This window comes from Mastigoproctus giganteus, chromosome 12, assembly GCF_048544385.1.
Source record: "Mastigoproctus giganteus isolate SK-2022 chromosome 12, ASM4854438v1, whole genome shotgun sequence".
NCBI lineage: Eukaryota > Metazoa > Arthropoda > Arachnida > Uropygi > Thelyphonidae > Mastigoproctus > Mastigoproctus giganteus.
The window spans coordinates 161,993,968-162,013,389 of NC_143586.1; the positions used below are offsets into that span (position 1 = coordinate 161,993,968).

The 19,422-nt window shown below is 38.2% G+C and overlaps 1 protein-coding gene across 1 annotated transcript in view; it reads right to left on the reverse strand.

The window, feature by feature from the left end:
• LOC150077553 (osmotic avoidance abnormal protein 3-like) overlaps nucleotides 1-19,422 on the reverse strand; it is a 425,893-nt gene that overhangs the window by 229,845 nt on the left and 176,626 nt on the right. The window contains exon 9 of the mRNA XM_090385940.1: nucleotides 3,797-3,936. Coding sequence (XP_090242066.1) covers nucleotides 3,797-3,936 — 140 coding nt within the window. The remainder of the gene's footprint in view (nucleotides 1-3,796; nucleotides 3,937-19,422) is intronic.

Here is a 19,422-nt window from a genome sequence, read left to right on the forward strand (position 1 = left end):
AGAGTTGAATACACCTCTGGCATTCCCCTCGCTGAATAACTCCTCATGTGTGAATGTCGATGCAAAATATTCATTTAGTTTGTTAGCTACCTGAGCAGGATCATCAACACTTGACCCATCAATATCAAGTGGACCAACCTGATTCATCCCCTTCCTTCTAGAGTTTACATAAGTAAAGAACTCTTTGCTGTTTTTCTTTGCATCCCTTGCCAAGGATTTCTCGTAATCTGCCTTTGCCTGCCTAACCTCCTTTGTAACTTGGTTGCATATCAACTTGTATCTATCACAGGCTTCTGTGTCATGTGTTAATTTGTATGTATCCCATGCATTTTTCTTCTCTGCCATATGCCTCATTAGTTCATCTGACATCCATTTTGGCCTAAACCTTGAACAATATTTCTTAGTTGGTATGTAAAGCCTAGTAGCTTCCAAGATAAGTTCTTTGAATGCTTCCCATTTTGAATTTGCTGTTGGTAACATCATCAGTTGGTCCCACTGTATAGAATTTAAATACTGTCTCAGTCCATCGTAGTCGCCTTTACGGAAGCAATAACCCTTCCCTTTTTACCCCTAATGGTAGTTATTGGATGATTGTTTTCTACAGTAACATGTTCGAGAGACAACCAGAGGGAGTAATACTCTTGATCTGATTATCAGCAGTTATTATTCATGCATTAGGAATTTGCAGATAAAGAACCACTAGGTGACAGTGATCACAGTGTACTGATATGGGATTTACTTAAAGATGTAACTATTATCAAGGGTAAAGGGAAGGGTTTTTGTTTTTGAAAAGGTGACTACAGTGGTCTCAGACAGTTTTTAAATTCTATACAGTGGGATTAACTGATGATGTTACCAACGGGGTTAATTCTAAATGGGAAGCCTTCAGGGACTTAATCTTGGAGGCTACTAGGCTTTACATACCAACTAAGAAATACTGTACAAGCTTCAGGCCTAAATGGATGTCAGATGAATTAATGAGGCTCATGGCAGAGAAGAAAAATGCACAAGATGCATATAAATCATCAGGCAACATAGAAGCCTACGGTAGATATAAGATAGTCTGTAATCAAGTCACAAAGGGGTTATGCAGGCAAAGGCAGATTACGAGAAATTTTTGGCAAAGGATGCAAAGAAAAACAGCAAAGAGTTCTTTACTTATGTAAACTCTAGAAAGAAGGAGATGGATCAGATTGGTCCACTTAACATAGATGGTTAAACTTTTGATGATCCTGCTCAAGTAGCTGATAAACTGAATGAGTATTTTGCATCTACATTCACACATGAGGGGTTATTCAAGGAGAGAAATGCCAGAAGTTTATCCAACTCTAACAGGTAGCTAAGTGATTTTGTAATAACTAAGAGCAAAGTGGAGGAGAAATTGTTGAAGTTAAACATAAAAAAGGCACAGAGTGGATTGAATCTATCCAGTTATATTGAAGGAGGCAGCGAGGGAAGTTAGCAAACCCTTAGCCATAATTATGAGAGAATCCTTAGATTCACGGCAGGTCTCCATGGACTGTAGATGTGGAAATGTGTTTGCAATTCACAAAGAGCATTTAAAGGGTGACACACATAATTATACAGCTGTTAGTTTAACTTCTTTTCCAGGAAAAATAATGGTGTTGCTGGTTAAAGAGGTGATACAAGATCACCTAGACAAGACTAGGTGATACAAGATCACCTAGACAAGACTGCAGTAATAGCTCAGACACAGAATGGGTTTGTTAACGGGAAGTCTTGTCTGACCAGTTTGATTGGATACTATGATGTAGTCACAAAGGAACTGGATGAAAAAAAATAATTTTGATATCACATACTTGGATTTCAGGAAAGCTTTTGAAACTGTTGCACATGGAAGACTGCTGTACAAATTGGAGCAGTATGGCATTAAGGGCAAGTTGCTGCAATGGATAAAGGAATGGTTTAGTGGGAGATGGCAGAGAGTGGTAATAAATGAACATGGTGTCTTGTCAATGATATACAAGAATTTTGCTAGCAGGGATAAGGGGGTGATTTGTCCCCTTGTATAAGGCAATGTTCAGGCCACACTGTATACAGGTCTGGAGGCCTCATTTTAGGAAAGATGTGGAGCTGCTGGAACGAGTACGGAGAAGGGCAATGAGCTTTGTGAGTGGAACAAAGGTTACTGTTACCAAGAAAGGCTTAAGTTCTGCAAATTGTAGCTTCTGGAGACCAGGCACCTGCAGGGTGATCTAATTGAAATGTATAAGGCCCTGAATGGTTTGAGTAAGCTTAGTGCTGATGGGATTCTTCCTCTTGCACAGATTACTCACCTGAAGGGACATAAATTCAAATTGAGGAAAGACAATTGTAGAATAGATGTGTGGATATTTGCCTTTAGCCAGTGGGTGGTTGATAGTTGGAACAAACTTCCAACTGTTGTAGTGGAGGTCAACAACTTAAATTCAAGGCAGAACTAGACAAACACTTGTAGTGAATGGATGGGTGAAATGGGATTTTTTTTATTTGGCTGATGCTATATAAACTTGCTTTCTGGCATCATATGCCTCTGCTAACGCTAATGATCAGTTGTAATTTTACCTAATAATAATTAAAAGAAAATAACTGTTAATCAATCTTATTCTTGAACAATTCTTTAAGAATGTATTTGTATTACTGATATACAGGTCTGATCAAAAAAAGTATAGTGAATGAGCATATATTTCTTGAATGCACAGATAACTAAATGATTGAGCCCTGTTAAAAAGATTGTAAGCAGGGCATACAAAGTCATCTTTTGAGCGTGCACATACAAAGTTTTAATTTGTTACGGAACAGTCTTGCAGAAAGTCAGATTGGTGTATAAGTTAGACTTAGAGTGAACACTTGTTTTCTTATTAGTTGTGCATACTGAAAATTACAAAATTTAAGCAACACGTGTAATCAATGCTCAACAGATTCAATATACACCATATCCCCAACCCCAGAAGGTTCTTTCAACATTAAACTTCATTCTAACCATGGAAAGCCAACTACAGAAACACAAGAAATGATCATTATGGTTTTAAAAGATGCTGTGAGGAAAAATGGAAGATAAAATAATCACCAAGGGGGGGAAAAAATAAAATAAAAAAAAATCACAGATGAAGGCCGCAAGTCAAAACCACTCAAAAAATTCGAATCGTGTGGATTTGCATTTTTGAGGGGGTTGGTATTATCTGAATTTATTTTGAAAGGTATCACTTGCAAAATGATATGCACCCTACTACAAAGTTTTAAAATGGTTGAGAGTCACAATCCACCATAAATGACCTAAACGATGGCAAAATGGTTGGCTCCATCGTGACAATATGCTGTGCCACATGTCACTCATCATCCAACAAAATCATTCTTGGAGTCAAATCCAACTTATCTGCCTGATCTGGTACCATTTAACTCTTGGCAATTCCTAAACAGGACATGAAAATGAAAAGGATTTCAGTCAATTCAAGAAATACAAGGAAAACAGGCTCTCTAAAAATATTGAAAAAAAAAAAAAAAAAAAAGACTTCCAAAACTGTTTTGATCATTAGCATGCATGATGGAACAGTATGCTTGCAGAAGTTTATATTAAAAAAATATTAATAATTTAAACATTTATCATTGAATAAAATAAATTTTTGCAACATTCACTGAATATTTTGAACAAACCATTTATTTCCAGCTGATGAAGACTGTGGTGGAGTAAAATGATGTAACTTATTTCACTTGGTTAAATATTAATTCATTTCTTTTTATTAAAATTAGTTTATCAATTTCTTTTAATAATGCATTACTGGAAATTAAAACTTACTGTTGTTCCTGTGAAGCAACCACTTGTGCATGTGAAGGAGACAATGTTCCATGGGAATCATCAATATGTCCATTTTGTTCCACCATTGGTATGGAAGGAATATCTTCAATTGTTTCCAGCTGGTCAATTTGTACTTTTTCCTGAAAAGAGATTATTATCAAATTACTGGGAGCTGGTTGGTTGGTTTTGATGGGAGTTTATTGGCACAAGCACAACTAAGGCCAAATTGTGCCTGTCACAATAATTCTGCAAATGAAATCGTTTTTTCCCCATTTTTTTTCCAGTCATGTTCAACCATAATCTAAATGGGATCTAATCAGTGGTTGGTTTGGTTTTAATGGGAATTTATTGGCACAAGGGCAACAAGGCCAAATTGTGCCTGTCACAGTAATTCTGCAAATGAAATTTATTTTTTTTCCCTTTTTCCAGTCATGTGTCAGATAGGTTCATATAAATGAATTTGTTTGTAAAATAATAAGAGAAGTTTATCTCAATATAATACGTAGAACACTTCCGTATGATACTCTCCAGCAATTAAGATGAAAAATAATCGAAAATATTATATTACAGTAAAAAATAATTAAAAATCAATTGAACACAATTAAAAATTAAATAAATTAATTAAAAGAAATTTAACGAAAAAATTGCAAAACAATTTTCCTTCCTGAGCTAACAATGCTTTTCGACCATTTGTTGTGATCACAGGAACGAAAATTACCAAATAGGGATGAGCATGAAACTTAAATAGGAATTATTTGTCTTCGCTCATATGCGCAAAAGCCCACGAATTGAAGATTAGAAATGGCCGGCGAACATTAACAGAATTCTCATGTAATTTAATTTTGACAGTTTCTGCAATTAATAGTCTGGTATAATTATGTTGGACACTGAGTATTTTGGCCTGGTTAAATAAAAAAGTATGCTTTTCGTTAACGGCATGAAAGGCTAATTCTGACACTGCTGAACAAGAAGCACGAACTCAGGCCGCATGTTGATTAACACGAAAATTTGGCGGAAAACACGTAAAACCTTGGTATGACGAGTTGCAATCACTGCAAGAAATGTTGTATACCAGGTCATTTATTTGCGTTGCGAATGAGGAAAGGACTATATTATGTGTATAGCATTATAAAACCGTTTAGACAGGCGATACAATTTGGGATTAAGAACTACAATACATTATTTAATAGCCTTAAGGACTGTAGCCTTGGCGATAATGATAATTTATTCTCATTAGATATTACCTTGTTATATACGAATGTAAACGTTGAATAAACATTAGATATTATTTGGTATATGTTAAATAATAATTCTATACCGATTCATTATAAGAAGCTTCGTATTAAAGAAATTTTTCACTTAATTAAGCTCTTAGTTGAGGCCAACTTATCACCTTTTGAGACAAAGTATAAAAACAACTTTTTGGTTTGCCGATGGGATTGAGCTTGAGCTGCTTAATATCAAAGGCATATCTCTCAATGATTGAGCATATACATTTGACGCCTTTTCTACCAAGACATTTTGCATGTTTCATAATATTCACTCTAGACTTAAATTTACATTGGAAAGGGAGGGTACAGATACAAAGTCATTAAATTTTCCAAATTTCACACTAACTTGGGACTCGAATAAAATCCAATTTAACCTCTATCTTAAACCTACAAATACTGGAATGCTTCTATATTATAACAGCTATCACCCGTTTTCCTACAAGAGATCTATTATCTTTAATCAATTTCTAAATGCCTATAAATATTCAATGACGGAATCTGCTTTGGGCTCAGAAATACAAATATTAACCAGCAGATTCTTAAACAGGGGCTTGCTACAATAAACCAAATTAGGGAACAAGCTAGGGATAGGATACACAATACTACATCAACCAACAATCGTAATATTAAAAAATACTTTATTTCTGTCCCATATGTTGAATAGTGGCACAAACAGTTTAACAGATTCTTTAAACATAATGAATTTAAAATTGTGGCCATGCAAATACGGAAACTACACATTATACTGAAAAATCGCTCAGTTCTTTCCTCATTTGCAACACAAATAAATGACCTGGTATACAACATTTTTTGCGGTGATTGCAACTCGTCATACCAAGGTTCTACATGTTTCCCCTGAATTTTTGCGTTAATCAACATGTGGCTTGAGTTCATGCTTCTTGTTTAGCAGCGTCAGAATTAGCCTTTCATGTTGTTAACGAAAAACATACTTTTTTATTTAACGAGGCCAAAATACTTAGTGTCCAACGTAATTATACCAGACTATTAATTACAGAAACTGTCAAAATTAAATTACACAAGAATTCTGTTAATGTTCACCGGCCATTTCTAATCTCTGATTCATTGGGCTTTTACGTGCATGAGCAAAGACAAATAATCCCTATTTAAGTTTCATGCTCACCCCTATTTGGTAACCTTCGTTCCTGTGATCACGACACATGGTTGAAAAGCATTGTCAGCTTCAGGAAGGAAAATCGTTTTGCAATTTTTTCGTTAAAATTACTTAATTTATTTAATTTTTAATTGTGTTCAAATTGATTTTTAATTATTTTTTACTGTAATGTAAGATTTTCGATTTTTTCGTTTTAATTGCTGGAGTACGTAGAACACTTCATATGGAAGTGTTCTAAGTATTATATTGAGATAAACTTCTCTTATTATTTTACAAATATTGATACCAACGTAAAAAGTATTGAGCATTACAGCTGTGGTTCATACTATCAAATGTATTTGTTTTAAAAAATTAAATAATTTGGACAGATTTGCGTCATCACTGAGAATATGGTTCATCTCTAATGGGTTATAGCTGATTTAAAATTTTTAATGGAGCAGCATAGCATGATTGTGGGGACGCTTGAGAAGGATATGTTTCACTGTTAGTAGTGTGGGACAATGACGGCAGTAAGAAGGTTCATTACCTGTCAACAAGTGGAAGTGTGTTTGATGGGAATGTCCAATGCATGTCATTGCAAGGACAACCTCTTCTTGTCTGTTTAATCATGAACTAGATTTCCAGTAATATGGCTTTTTCTTTATTTGGAAGAATTTATTATGGGTTTTTTGCTGCCATACTGATGCCCTTGGCAATACATGCCTGTTTTATAATGAGTTTGCAGTCCATATAAGGAATCGAGGTAAGTGAAAACACAGGGTTGACTGGACATTTTGCTGCTCGATCTTCTTTCTCATTTACAAATTCCGAAAAAAGCATAAGTTGTTGTTGTTGTGGGGATTTTATGGTGCATAAGCTACTTTGGCTATAATGCAACTATTCATTAATTACACTGGTTTACAGTGTATCTGGGGTTTGAGTAAAAGTATGTGGCAGTTATTTATGCATGTTTACTGAATACTAAACCGAAGTCAGTTTGTTTCTATCACATAAAGATTTTTCAAAATTCATTAACAAAATATTACCTAGGTATTATACGCAAATGTGTACATAACTACAGTTTTTGCAATGGTTTACAAGTTTTATACACCTATATTCGTAACCAGTATCAAATAAACTGCAGCCATTATCAATCCACTGCAGGATGGAAGCCTCCTCAACTCAAATACAACAGATTGTGCATGTTTAACCTGTAACTACACACACTGCAAGGTAGCTGACCTTGACCGAGGAAGGTAGACGATCCCCCCACCCAGCTCTTCCGGCCCATCTGTAATTCCCAGAATTTTATTTTCTGAGTGGAGTCTGGGAGACTCCTGTGTATAGTTAAGGGGTTAAACTTGTCTGAGCATGCACTCACTTGTTTGTACAGTCCACTCAACCACAGAGCCTATATAAGTGGCACGTCCCTTATGCGGTCACAGTACTCCTGTAAAAACCGTAGTGAGCTCTTATTGTGTGTTAGTTTTCTTTTAGTATGGCAACCAGAAAGAGTATAAACAGTCCCGACATATTTTGTTACATATGTGGTTGTTTTGTTCCTGTAAAGCAGAGGCGATATATCACCAATTTTGTAAAAAAATTGCATTATGTATACTTTGACATAAAACTAGGTGATCAGGATATATCGTGGGCACCTCATAAAATATGTCAAACACCTTAGAAAATGGAGTCAAGGAAAAAAGGTGTGCTTGCCATTTGCTATTCCTATGGTGTGGCATGAGCCAGTAAGCCATGCTGAATGTTACTTTTGTGTATGTGACGTTAAAGGTTACAATTCAAAAAATAAAAAGGACATCAAATATCCAGATCTACCGTCAGCCATAAGCCCCCTGTAAAACCTCCACCAGAAACTTTGGAGTCCACTTCTTCCACCGAAGCAGAAGAGGCTAGTGAAGAGGAATGTTATCAACCAGAAAATATTTTAACGTCACAGCAATTCATGCAAGTTGAACTGAATGATTTACTAAGGGAATTAGGTCTTCCAAAGTATGCTGCTGAAATTCTGGGATCCAGACTTCAAGTGATGAACTTACTTGCTCCAGGTACATCATTTTCCTGGTACAGAAATCGTGAAAGGGAGTTTATCCAGTATTTTTCACAAGAAGGTCCTCTCTTATAGTGCAGTGATATCGCTGGTTTAATAAGTGCCTTAGGAGCTCCATCATATGTTCCTATTGAGTGGAGACTATTTATAGACTCTTCTAAGACTAGGTTAAAAGGTGTTCTCTTGTATAATGGAGATAAGTACACATCTGTGCCAGTTGCTCATTCAGTCTACTTAAAAGAAACTTATGACAATTTAAAATTGCTTCTGGAGAAAATTAAATATCAAGATCACGAATGGAAACTATGTGGAGACTTAAAATTGTTACGTATGTTGTTGGGGCAACAGGATGGGTACACTAAAATTGTTGGTTATTTGTTATTGGAGCATTAGCAACTAAAGCCATATTGCTCCGGGATATGCGGTGGTCATTCCCTGACCTTTCCACATTCTCCATATTTAGTGGTGATGGGCTCAAACCCCGGTCTAATCAAGAAGCATGTGCTACGCACTGCTGCTCCTTCCCACCTGGCTACGGAGGCGCTACACTAAAATGCCATGCTTTATTTGTGAATGGGATAGCAGAGCTAAAGCGCTGCATTGGACAAAGAAGCAATGGCCTCGGAGGCACAATCTCACAATCAGGCTTATGTTACCCATTTATGGACAAATTCAATGGAAAAGTTCGGTGGAACATAAGCAGGTGCTCTTAACATCTCAAAGGTTTTCGATCATGTTTGGCATAAAGGTCTTCTAAACAAGCTTCCATCTTATGGTTTGCCAACTGTTTTTTGTAATTGGTTATCCTGTTTTCTCTCTGATCGCTCACTGAGGGTGATGGTAGATGGCTCTCTGTCTTCTAACTTCTCCACTAATGCTTGTGTCCCCCAAGGTTCAGTTCTTTCCCCCACTCTTTTCCTCTTGTATATTAATGATCTTCTTCCATTGACTGGAAATCCTATCCATAGTTTTGCTGATGATAGCACATTGCATTCCACCTTCCATTTTGAGAAACCTTGCCCTGCTCAATCAGCTTCAATTTCTTGAATATCTGCTACCAATTCCTTAAATGCCGATCTCCAGTGGGGCAAAGACAACTTAGTCGATTTCAATCCTTCTAAAACTCAGTCTTGACTTATATCTCGCAAAAAGGATTCTTCTGCTCCTATGCTTACCTTTGGTGACACTCCAATTTCTAGGCAAGTTGATATATCTCTTTTGTGGATTACCCTGAATTCTAATCTCTCTTGGCACAAGCACATTACAAATATTGCTTTCTCTGCATCTAAAAAACTTGGTTTTCTCTTTCGTTCTCAGCGTTACTCTTCTTCCAAACAGCTGTTCACTCTGTACAAATCGCAAATCCACCCTACCATGGAATATTGTTCCCACATCTGGGGCCGGGCCCCCAAAACCTTTCTCAGGCTTCTAGACTTCAGAAGAGGGCAGTTAGGTTAATTAATGACTCCTCTCTAACAGAGTCTTTCCACTCACTGTCTCATAGAAGTACTGTTTCTGCTGCATGCCTTTTCTACAGATACTTCCATGGGCACTGTTCTTCTGAATTGGCTTCTATAATTCCCACTCTCTCTTTCAAAACAGTCCAAACACGTGCCGCCACCAGCCAACATCCATTTACTATCCAACTTCAAACTCACAGAACCAACTTTTCATCGTCCTCGTTTATTCATTCAACTGCCGTTTTCTGGAACAACCTTCCTTCATACGTATTTCCTGAAAATTACAGTCTACAGAAGTTCAAGTTTAATGTCAACAAATATCTTCTTTCGTCTTCTCAACCTCCAATCCAGGCACGGTACCAAGTAATACAGGTTATAATACCTCTCATGTTTGGGGTTTTCGTAAAAAAAATGCCGGGGTCAAAAAATATTGTGCACGAAAGTTTGGTGAAGCCAGATAAAATACTTTTACCTCCACTGCATATCAAGTTAGGTATAATGAAGCAATTTGTTAAAGCATTGAATAAGGATGGCAACTGCTTTAAGTACCTTTGCAGTAAGTTTCCCGGTTTATCTGATGCAAAACTTAAGGAGGGTATCTTCATTGGTCCCCAAATTAGAAAATTGGTTTTAGACGGTCAGTTTGAAACTACTATGACTGATGTTGAAAGGGAAGCCTGGATTGCTTTTAAAAGTGTAATGGAAAACTTTCTAGGAAATCATAAACCAGAGGATTATGAGAAAATTGTTCAAAATATGCTTGAAAAGCTTTGCAATTTAGGTTGCAATATGAGCATCAAAATTCACTCTTTGCATGCCCATCTTGATTTTCCCCCCCGAAAATCTTGCACAGATGAGCGAAGAACAAGGGGAGAGATTCCATCAGGACATACAGGAAATGGAGCAGAGGTACCAGGGAAGGTGGAATACAAGCATGATGGCCTACTACTGCTGGTGTTTAAAAAGAGAAACCTGGCACTATATATAAAAGAAAAACAATTAAACATTCTTTTGAAACAACGAGACGAAGGTCTGATTAATGAAACTTTCAGAATTTTGATTAATACTTGTATTTATGTATTTTTTGATATATGAAAATGTAATCCTATCAATTTGTCATTACTAAATACAATAAAGTTATATACTTTTGTAAAAAACAATACTTTTTTATTTCTTAAATTGTGATGTATCTGGATGTGATAGAAAAAAATCTAAGTCATATTTGAAATCACTGCAACATATTTCGGCAGTACTTATTGAAATTCAAACCCCAGTGAACAAACTTAAATTTGTAAACTAGTGTTATAAAAAGGAAAAGAGAAAGTCTCGTAAAGTCTTAAAAGTCCTTAATCAGAAAATATTAAAAATTCCAGTTTGCTTGAGGAAGTAGAAAAATTCAGAAATATTGGCCTTGTCACCAATCACATTCTCTAGGGTTATTGGTTGATGAAGATTAACTATTGATTGCAGAGTTTAAATTCCGTCTTGTTAATTTTGGGCAATTAAACTAAATTAAAATAGGGGCAGTCAATGAGAATGTGTTTAACAGTCAGATTTATATAACAATGTGGACACTGTGGTGGATCATCTCTGTGAGTAAATGAATGTGGGTCAGGTGAGTATGTTCTATTCTTGCTCTTGAAAGTATTACTTCTCGTCTTGATGTACAAACACTGGAGTGCCAGATTTTCAGATCCTGTTTAATTTGAAAGAGTTTATTATTAGTTTGAGAATGCCAAAGTGCTGTCCATTCTGATAAGCATGCAGCATGAATGATTAGTGCATAGTTTGATGCTGGAACAGGGATATTGATTAAATCTAATATGGTTGGATTTTTTGCAGCTTGATTGGCCAGTTCATTGCCCAAAATACCATAGTTTGCCAGAATCCAACTGAAGGTAACCAGTTAGTGGTGTTCTTCAATTTGCAGTAATAACCTTCTAATTTCATTTATAACAGGGTGAACTTTTATCTGAGGAATTACACAAAGCTTGACTGAGTTGAGGGAATCAGTGTAAATTACAGATTTTAAGGAACGGTCAGAATAGAGTTTTTGTAAAGCTAGTTCAGTATCTTTTCAGCTGAAAAATTCAGCTGAAAAGATACTGAATTCAGAAGGAAAGGATGCTGATACAATTGTATTCAGAAACACTGCAGCTGCTCGAACATTTGAATTGGATTTAGAGCCATCTGTGTATATTGGGAAAAAATCAATATATCTTTGAATGTGAACTGCATGAAGTTGTCTGATATTTGATGTTTGCAAAATATTCTTTTCTCATTGACAGAGGTAAGAGTCACAGGTAGGAATAGGAGGTGGAACCCATACTGGTTGAGTACAAGTTGCTACCTGTTGTACGGAATGGATGGAAACATTCCAAACCTGCATTAATTCAAGAAGGTGAAGACCAGCTGGTTTTACTATGCTAGGTTTATTTCTGTACAGATTTTCTTATGGTGGATTGAAAAGGTATGACTGAATGAGATACGGGACACAACTTTTATCTTGACAGTGCAATTAAGCAATAGTGATTTCCTACATAAAGATAGTGGGCTCATGGGCATCAATGTAAAGGATATGTGTGCTGGCGATGTTCTGAATGCACCAAGTGCAATCCTCAGTGCACTGTGTGGAAATGGATCAAGCCAGCATAATGCGCTCTTTCTGACAGAATCATAGATGGGAGCTCCATAATCAAATCAGTGACATACGATCTGCACCCCATGTTAGGGCAGTAGTGCTCTCAGAATTTTTATCTTTTTTAAACAAGGGGTACATACCTTTTTAATGTGCTCTTTAACTTATTGTCCAGAATTAATCCTAGAAATCTCATGTTATTAGTGACTGGGATGGAGATACTAGATATCTGAAGTTCAGGTTCCGGATGAAACTTGCATTGCCTACAAAAATGAAATGCAACTGTTTTCTGCTGCAAGAGTCAATAGCCATTGATGCTGGCCCATTGCTGTGTTTTATTTAGTGATATCTGAAGCTGTCGTTCAATAGATCTCATGTTTTGTGAATGACAGGAGATGCAAAGGTCATCTGCATAAAGGTAAGCCTCTACAGTATTTGGAAGTTGTTTAGTGATAGAATCTATTCTAAGAGCGAAAAGAGTGGCACTCAGTACTGATCACTGTGGAACGCCTTCTTCCTGAATGAATGTTGCAGAAAGAGTATGCTGGTATCGAACTTGAAACGATCTAGTATGTAGAAAATTCTTCACAAATATAGGAAGATTGCCCCGCAGACCAAAAGAGTAAAGATCTCTTAGTAAGCCATGCCGCCAGATGGTGTTCAAAGGCCTTCTCTATATATATATATATATGGAAACCATTACTAGATGTTCTTGTTTAACAAAGGCATTACACAAATGGCAAATTCAGCCTTAACCATATGGTCCAAGCATGACCTGTTTTGACGAAAGCCATATTGACTATGGCTCATTAACTGTTATAACTCAATGATCCAGACAAGTGTACTGTGGACAATTTTTTCTAGGATTTTGCTGAGGCAGCTTGAAAGGCATATTGGTCTATAGCTACGGGGATTGGTTGGTTCTTTTCCAGGCTTTCTACCAAAACAGTAGAATGATGCCAAGAAGCTGGATAAACATTTTCTAGAAAAATACGGTTGTAAAAGACTAGGAGGAGGAGCAAAGCTTTGTCATCAAGATGTTGTAGCATTATGTAATAGATTCCATTTGGTCCGGCAGCACCACACCACACCACAGTGGTGCTGCCGGACCAAATGGAACTCCTATGGCATGCAAGAGTTCTGAATATTGTAGAGGTTTGTTATATGGCAAAAGGAGGGCAGTTTGGAAGTTAATAGGATGCTGTTCTGCAGTGTTTTTAATTCTTTGGAATGATGGAGTATAAGCTGTTGCCACTGAGATTTCAGCAAATGTGTTTCCCAAAGCATCTGCGACATCTAAAGGACTAGATAGATCTCACCCACTACAGGGCAGGATTGGAGAAGGTACTGTAGGAAACTAACCAGAAAGCTGCCTAAATTTTTTCTATATTAAATTTTCTGTTTATACTCCGGCACGACAACCAAGTCAGTAGAGTTTACAATAAATCGTCAATACAAATATTTATCGTATTTAGTAGTCACGGGCTTGAACCCTGGTCCACTCAAGGAACGCGTGCTATGCACTCTCGCTCCTGACCACTGGGCTACGTCAGGCCTAAATTCTTTTTGGTGTCAGTGTTTTTGTTAATGCTTGATGCAAAACAGGTCCAGGATTCTTTCTTGGTTTGCCTTTGTATGAAACGTGCTTTTGCCTTTAATTTCTTATAATTAATGAGATTTTTTTTTATGAAAACCCCAAACACAAGAGGTATTAGAACCTATAGTACCATGCTTGGGTTGGAGATTGAGAAGATGAAAGAAGATATTTGTTGACATTAAACTTGAACTTCTGTAGACTAATTTTCAGGAAACATGTATGAAGGAAGGTTGTTCCAGAAAAATGGCAGTTGAATGAATAAACGAGGAAGATGAAAAGTTGGTTCTGTGAGTTTGAAGTTGGACAGTAAATGGATGTTGGTTGGTGGCAGCACGTGTTCAGACTGTTTTGAAAGAGAGAGTGGGAATTATAGAAGCCAATTCAGAGGAACAGTGCCCATGGAAATATCTGTAGAAAAGACATGTAGCAGAAACAGTATGTCTATGAGACAGCAAGTGGAGAGACTCTGTTAGAGAGGAGTCATTAATTAACCTAACTGCCCTCTTCTCAATGAAATTTAGAAGCCTGAGAGAGGTTTTGGGGGCACTGCCCCAGATGTGGGAACAATATTCCATGGTAGGGCGGATTTGCGATTGGGTGTGGTTGGACATTGCCGAAATAAATTGCAGTCTTTATTTTTTGCTCTCTTTGCTTTGGTGCATTTCTCATTCCACCAGTAATTATAATGCTTTTGGCCCGTGGGATTGAATAGTGGTTTGTGTCTTTAGCCACATTCAGAAGATGCGACGTGATGTAATTTGTCACATTATCAATAGGCTGGAGGCGGATTTTTTCCTCATCAAGAGCGACAGATGACTGAAATTTTGCCCAATTTGTACAGACAAATTTCAATTTTCTGAAGGGTTGGGTTGAAGGAGTCTGTGCTATCAAAAAGTTGCATAATACTGGAAAGTGGTTGCTGCCCAGTACTGGAGAACAAATTGAGAGAAAGATCCATTGCTGAGGTATGTCCAGCTGGGAGCTGTACATGCGTGGGTGCACTAGTATTGAGTATGGGGAGATTTAGTGCCTCTAAAAAGCTTTCAATTAGTTGACCCAACTATCTAATTTAGTAGCACCCCATAACAGAAGCATAAGTGTTGCTAATTTTATTTACTTAATTGTCATATTATACTTTATAAGTAGCTTTATACTTCTAGTTAAGCTGGTTATTTTTATTTTTAATTTAGATAGTTTTTGTACGTTACTACTTAATATACATGGTACTTAGAGGGGAACAATGTTTTAGACTGAGTGTCAAAACATTGTTTTGTTAGTGTCTGATAACACTGATGGATCCAATACTTTCTATTTCAGAAGATTTAGTAGAAGTCTGGTTGGCCTGCTTCCCTAAAATCCACTCATGCACACCTTCTTGATGGCAAGCCCTGTTACATCACTTAGTTGGCAACGAACGTGTAGAGTGGTTCTTTTCAAGACACCTGGTCAGCTTGAAGAGGAAAAGACCAAACTCTCCAGCACATGACAGCACAACAAAACCAATGGCCCTCAGTCCCCAGCGGCTTTCACTCCCCCTCTTATGGCAGCAAGAGGATCAGAGTGGAAGCAGAGGGTGCTAAGAATCTCTGGGTATGACCAGGCTGCCATGCACGGAAACTGAACTTGGCCTGTTACAACGTAAGATCGCTCATTGGTGAAGATATGATATTAGAGCTGGAAAAGGAATTAGAAAATGCGAATTTGCATATCATCGGTTTGGCTGAAACAAGAAGAAATGAATCACTTATAAGTTTATCAAGTGGAAATGTGCTGCACACCAATGGAAACAGTGAAAGGAGCGAAGGTGGAGTTGGCTTTGTGGTCCATAAAGATATAAAAAACATTCTGGAATTCAAAAGTACATCACTAAGGGTTTTGATTTGATTTGGTGTTTATTGGCGCAAAAACAACTAAGGCTATACTGCGCCAGGAAACGATTAAAATAACACTAAAAATGAATTCTGGTAACCTTTAAAAAGGTTACCTCGTCAAATTATTTGTATATATATATCAATGTGTAAAAGCAGTATAAGTTTAAAAATAAATGATCCAATTTATATATGTGTGTATATATTATTAGCTTGTAAAAACTTAAAAACTGCTGACACGTGGTCGTTGTCTGATAAAATCTGACTGAGTGTATAAGGCTCAGTCGGATGAGTAAAAGCGGTAAAATATATATTGCGAATATCGGTAAAATTAACGCAATCTATTAAAATATGCTTTATTGATAAAATGGTGTCGCAAGACTCGCACATAGGAGGGTCATCAGCCCTCAGCAGAAAGGAATGTGTCAGATGACTGTGTCCTATGCGGAGTCGAGCAAGAACAACTTCCTCGCTCCGAGTCCTGCGCAGACTAGACTGCCATGTTTCTATTACAGGCTTTATTTGATATAATTTATTTGTTCTCTGTCTCTGCCATAGTTCTTGCCATTGGGAATATATCTTTTTGCGTATTATTTGCCTGTAGTCTGTATAGGGGACTGACAGGCAGCGATTATGAGTGGGTGTTGCTGATTTGGCTGCAGCGTCAGCCAAATCATTTCCCTTTATCCCAATGTGGCTAGGAATCCAGCAGAAGCGGATATTAAACTTGCATTCATGAAGAGAATGTCTCTTCTGCTGAACCCGACAAAGAACTGGATGAGAATTATATCTCGTAGATAATAAAGCCTGTAATACACTCAAAGAATCAGAATATATTATTGACCTTTGGAATTGACAAGTTCGAATGTGATCCAAGGCTAGCTCTATAGCATACAGCTCTGCAGTGTATATGCTGGATTCGGGAGGAATCTGCTGAGATATTATAGTGTCCGGAAAGACAGCAGCAGATCCTACGCACGATTCAGACTTCGAGCCGTCTGTGTAAACGGGCAGGAAGTCTGAGTGCTCAGCTTGGTGTGCAGAGTAGAGCTGCTGGTAGACAGATGAAGAGGTCTCAGACTTTACCCATTTCTTAAGGGAAAGGTCGCACGGTGGGGGATGAGCATGCCAGGGTGGAGTAGTTTCTTTTGGTGTTTGTGCCACCTTGTCTACCATGATGTTAAACTCACTGATTAGCTCTTGGATACGAATACCAAAAGGTCGGTTGGCAGTCTGACGGTTATTGTACAAGTTTTCCCAACGTGGCTCAAAAACCGATGTCCACGTAGGATGGTCTGGCAGGGATTTCAACTTTAAAGCATAGTTTAAAGACAACTGCTTACGTCGAAGGGATAACGATGGTTCGTTTGCTTCGACGTATAAGCTCTGGACAGGAGATGTTCGAAAAGCTCCAGTAGCGATACGGATAGCCTGATGGTGGACAGGGTCTAGCCATCGGAGGACACTATCTCTAGCTGAAGAGTATACCTGGGACCCGTAGTCTAATTTGGGTCGTACAAGTGCACGGTAGAGCCGTAGTAGGGTGCATCGATCTGCTCCCCAACGCGTTGAGGAGAGAGAGCGGAGGATATTGAGTCCCCTCGTGCAGTTTGTACGAAGTTGACGAATATGTTTGAGAAAAGTCAACTTTTTATCAAACACAAGTCCCAAGAATTTTGTGTCTGACACTACTGGGATAACATTTTGTCCGAGCCGTAATTCAGGTTCAGGATGAAGATTACGCTTGCGACAAAAGTGTACGCAAACGGTCTTCTCCGGCGAGAACCTGAAGCCATTACCAAGTGCCCAGGAATTAAGGCAATCAATGGCTTTCTGCAGTTGTCTTTCAATAACCCTCATGTTGCATGACTGACAAAATATGCTAAAGTCATCAACATAGAGGGCACAGTTTACAGTTGGAGGAAGTTGTTCTGTGATGGAATTGACTTTGATGGCAAAAAGCGTGACACTTAATACTGATCCTTGTGGTACTCCCTCCTCTTGGCTGAAGGGACGAGAGAGTGAGGATCCCACACGAACTTGGAAAGATCGATTGGCTAAAAAGTTTTGAATAAAAAAGGGGAGATACCCCCTAAGGCCAAGGCTATGCAGATCTTTTAAAATGCCAAATCTCCAAGTTGTGTCATACGCTTTCTCCATGTCAAAGAACACCGACACCAAGTGTTCGCGTTTTAGGAAAGCATCCCGGATGGATGCTTCCAATCTAATAAGATGGTCCAAAGTGGACCGGTTCCTTCGGAAGCCGCACTGGATGCTGGAGAGAAGGTCATTTGATTCTAAATACCATATTAAACGAGAATTGACCATTCTCTCCAGGATTTTGCACAGACAGCTAGTCAGAGCAATGGGACGATAATTGGTGGTAACTTTTGGATCCTTTCCTGGCTTAGGAAAGGCAAGAACGATTGCCTTTCGCCAGGAATCCGGAAACTGCCCCTCAGTAAAGATTCTGTTATACAGAAGGAGCAGACAATCCATAGATTTTGGTGAAAGATGTTTAATCATTTCATAATGGATGCCATCTGGTCCAACGGCACTTGCTTTGGAAAGAGCGAGGGCTCTTTTGAGTTCCAGAATAGTGAAATCCCCGTTGTAGGGATAGATGCTCCTACATTTAAAGGTGAGTGCCTGTTTTTCGGTTTTGTATTTCAGGACCAGGAACTCTGGGGAATACGAAGATGTTGAAGAGATGTTAGAGAATGTTTCCCCAAGAGCATTGGCTATTGCAGTTGGATCTGCTATAGCGCATCCATTATAATCTAGGATTGAGGAAGGGTGGGATGTATATTTTCCCTTCATTTTCCGGATTTTATCCCAGACTACCTTAGAGTTGGTAGACTGGTTAATAGATGATGTAAAACGGATCCACGATTCCTTTTGACTCTGACGACGGATGTAGCGTGCTTTGGCTCGTGCACGTTTGAAGGCTATAAGGTTGTTCTTGGTGGGATATCGGCGAAATATCCCCCACGCTTTGTTTTGAGCCTTTTTTGCTGCTGTGCATTGTGAATTCCACCAAGGTTTAGGAAATGGTGGAAACCGGGCTGATGTTTTTGGGATAGCATTAGCAGCTGCTTGGACAATATTTTCTGTGATGTACTTAACTGCATCATTGATAGGCTCTTGACTGACTGTACTAAGATCAAAATTTGCCTGGTGTTGGAAGGCAGTCCAGTCAGCCCGATCAATCTTCCACCGTGGTAACCTGAAGGGAAGACATGGTCTCCCACTGTGTAGCAAGGTTATCACGGGGAAGTGATCACTACCGTATGGACTCTCCTCCACTTCCCAGGTGAGTGAAGGGAGTAGAGAAGGGGAGCAGATAGAGAGATCAATGGCAGAAAAAGTACGGGTAGGCATGTGGAAAAAGGTGTTTGTTCCAGTATTTAGAAGGGAAAGGTCATTGTCATTGAGCATACGCTCTATGACTCGTCCCCTTCCATTGATGTTAGCACTACCCCACAGGGTGTTATGTCCATTAAAATCCCCAAGAAGTAAGAAAGGGGGAGGCAGCTGCGTTAGAAGATCATCAAGGTCTGCCTGGGAGATGTCAGTACCAGGTGGCAAATAAATAGAGCATACAGTTAATAAG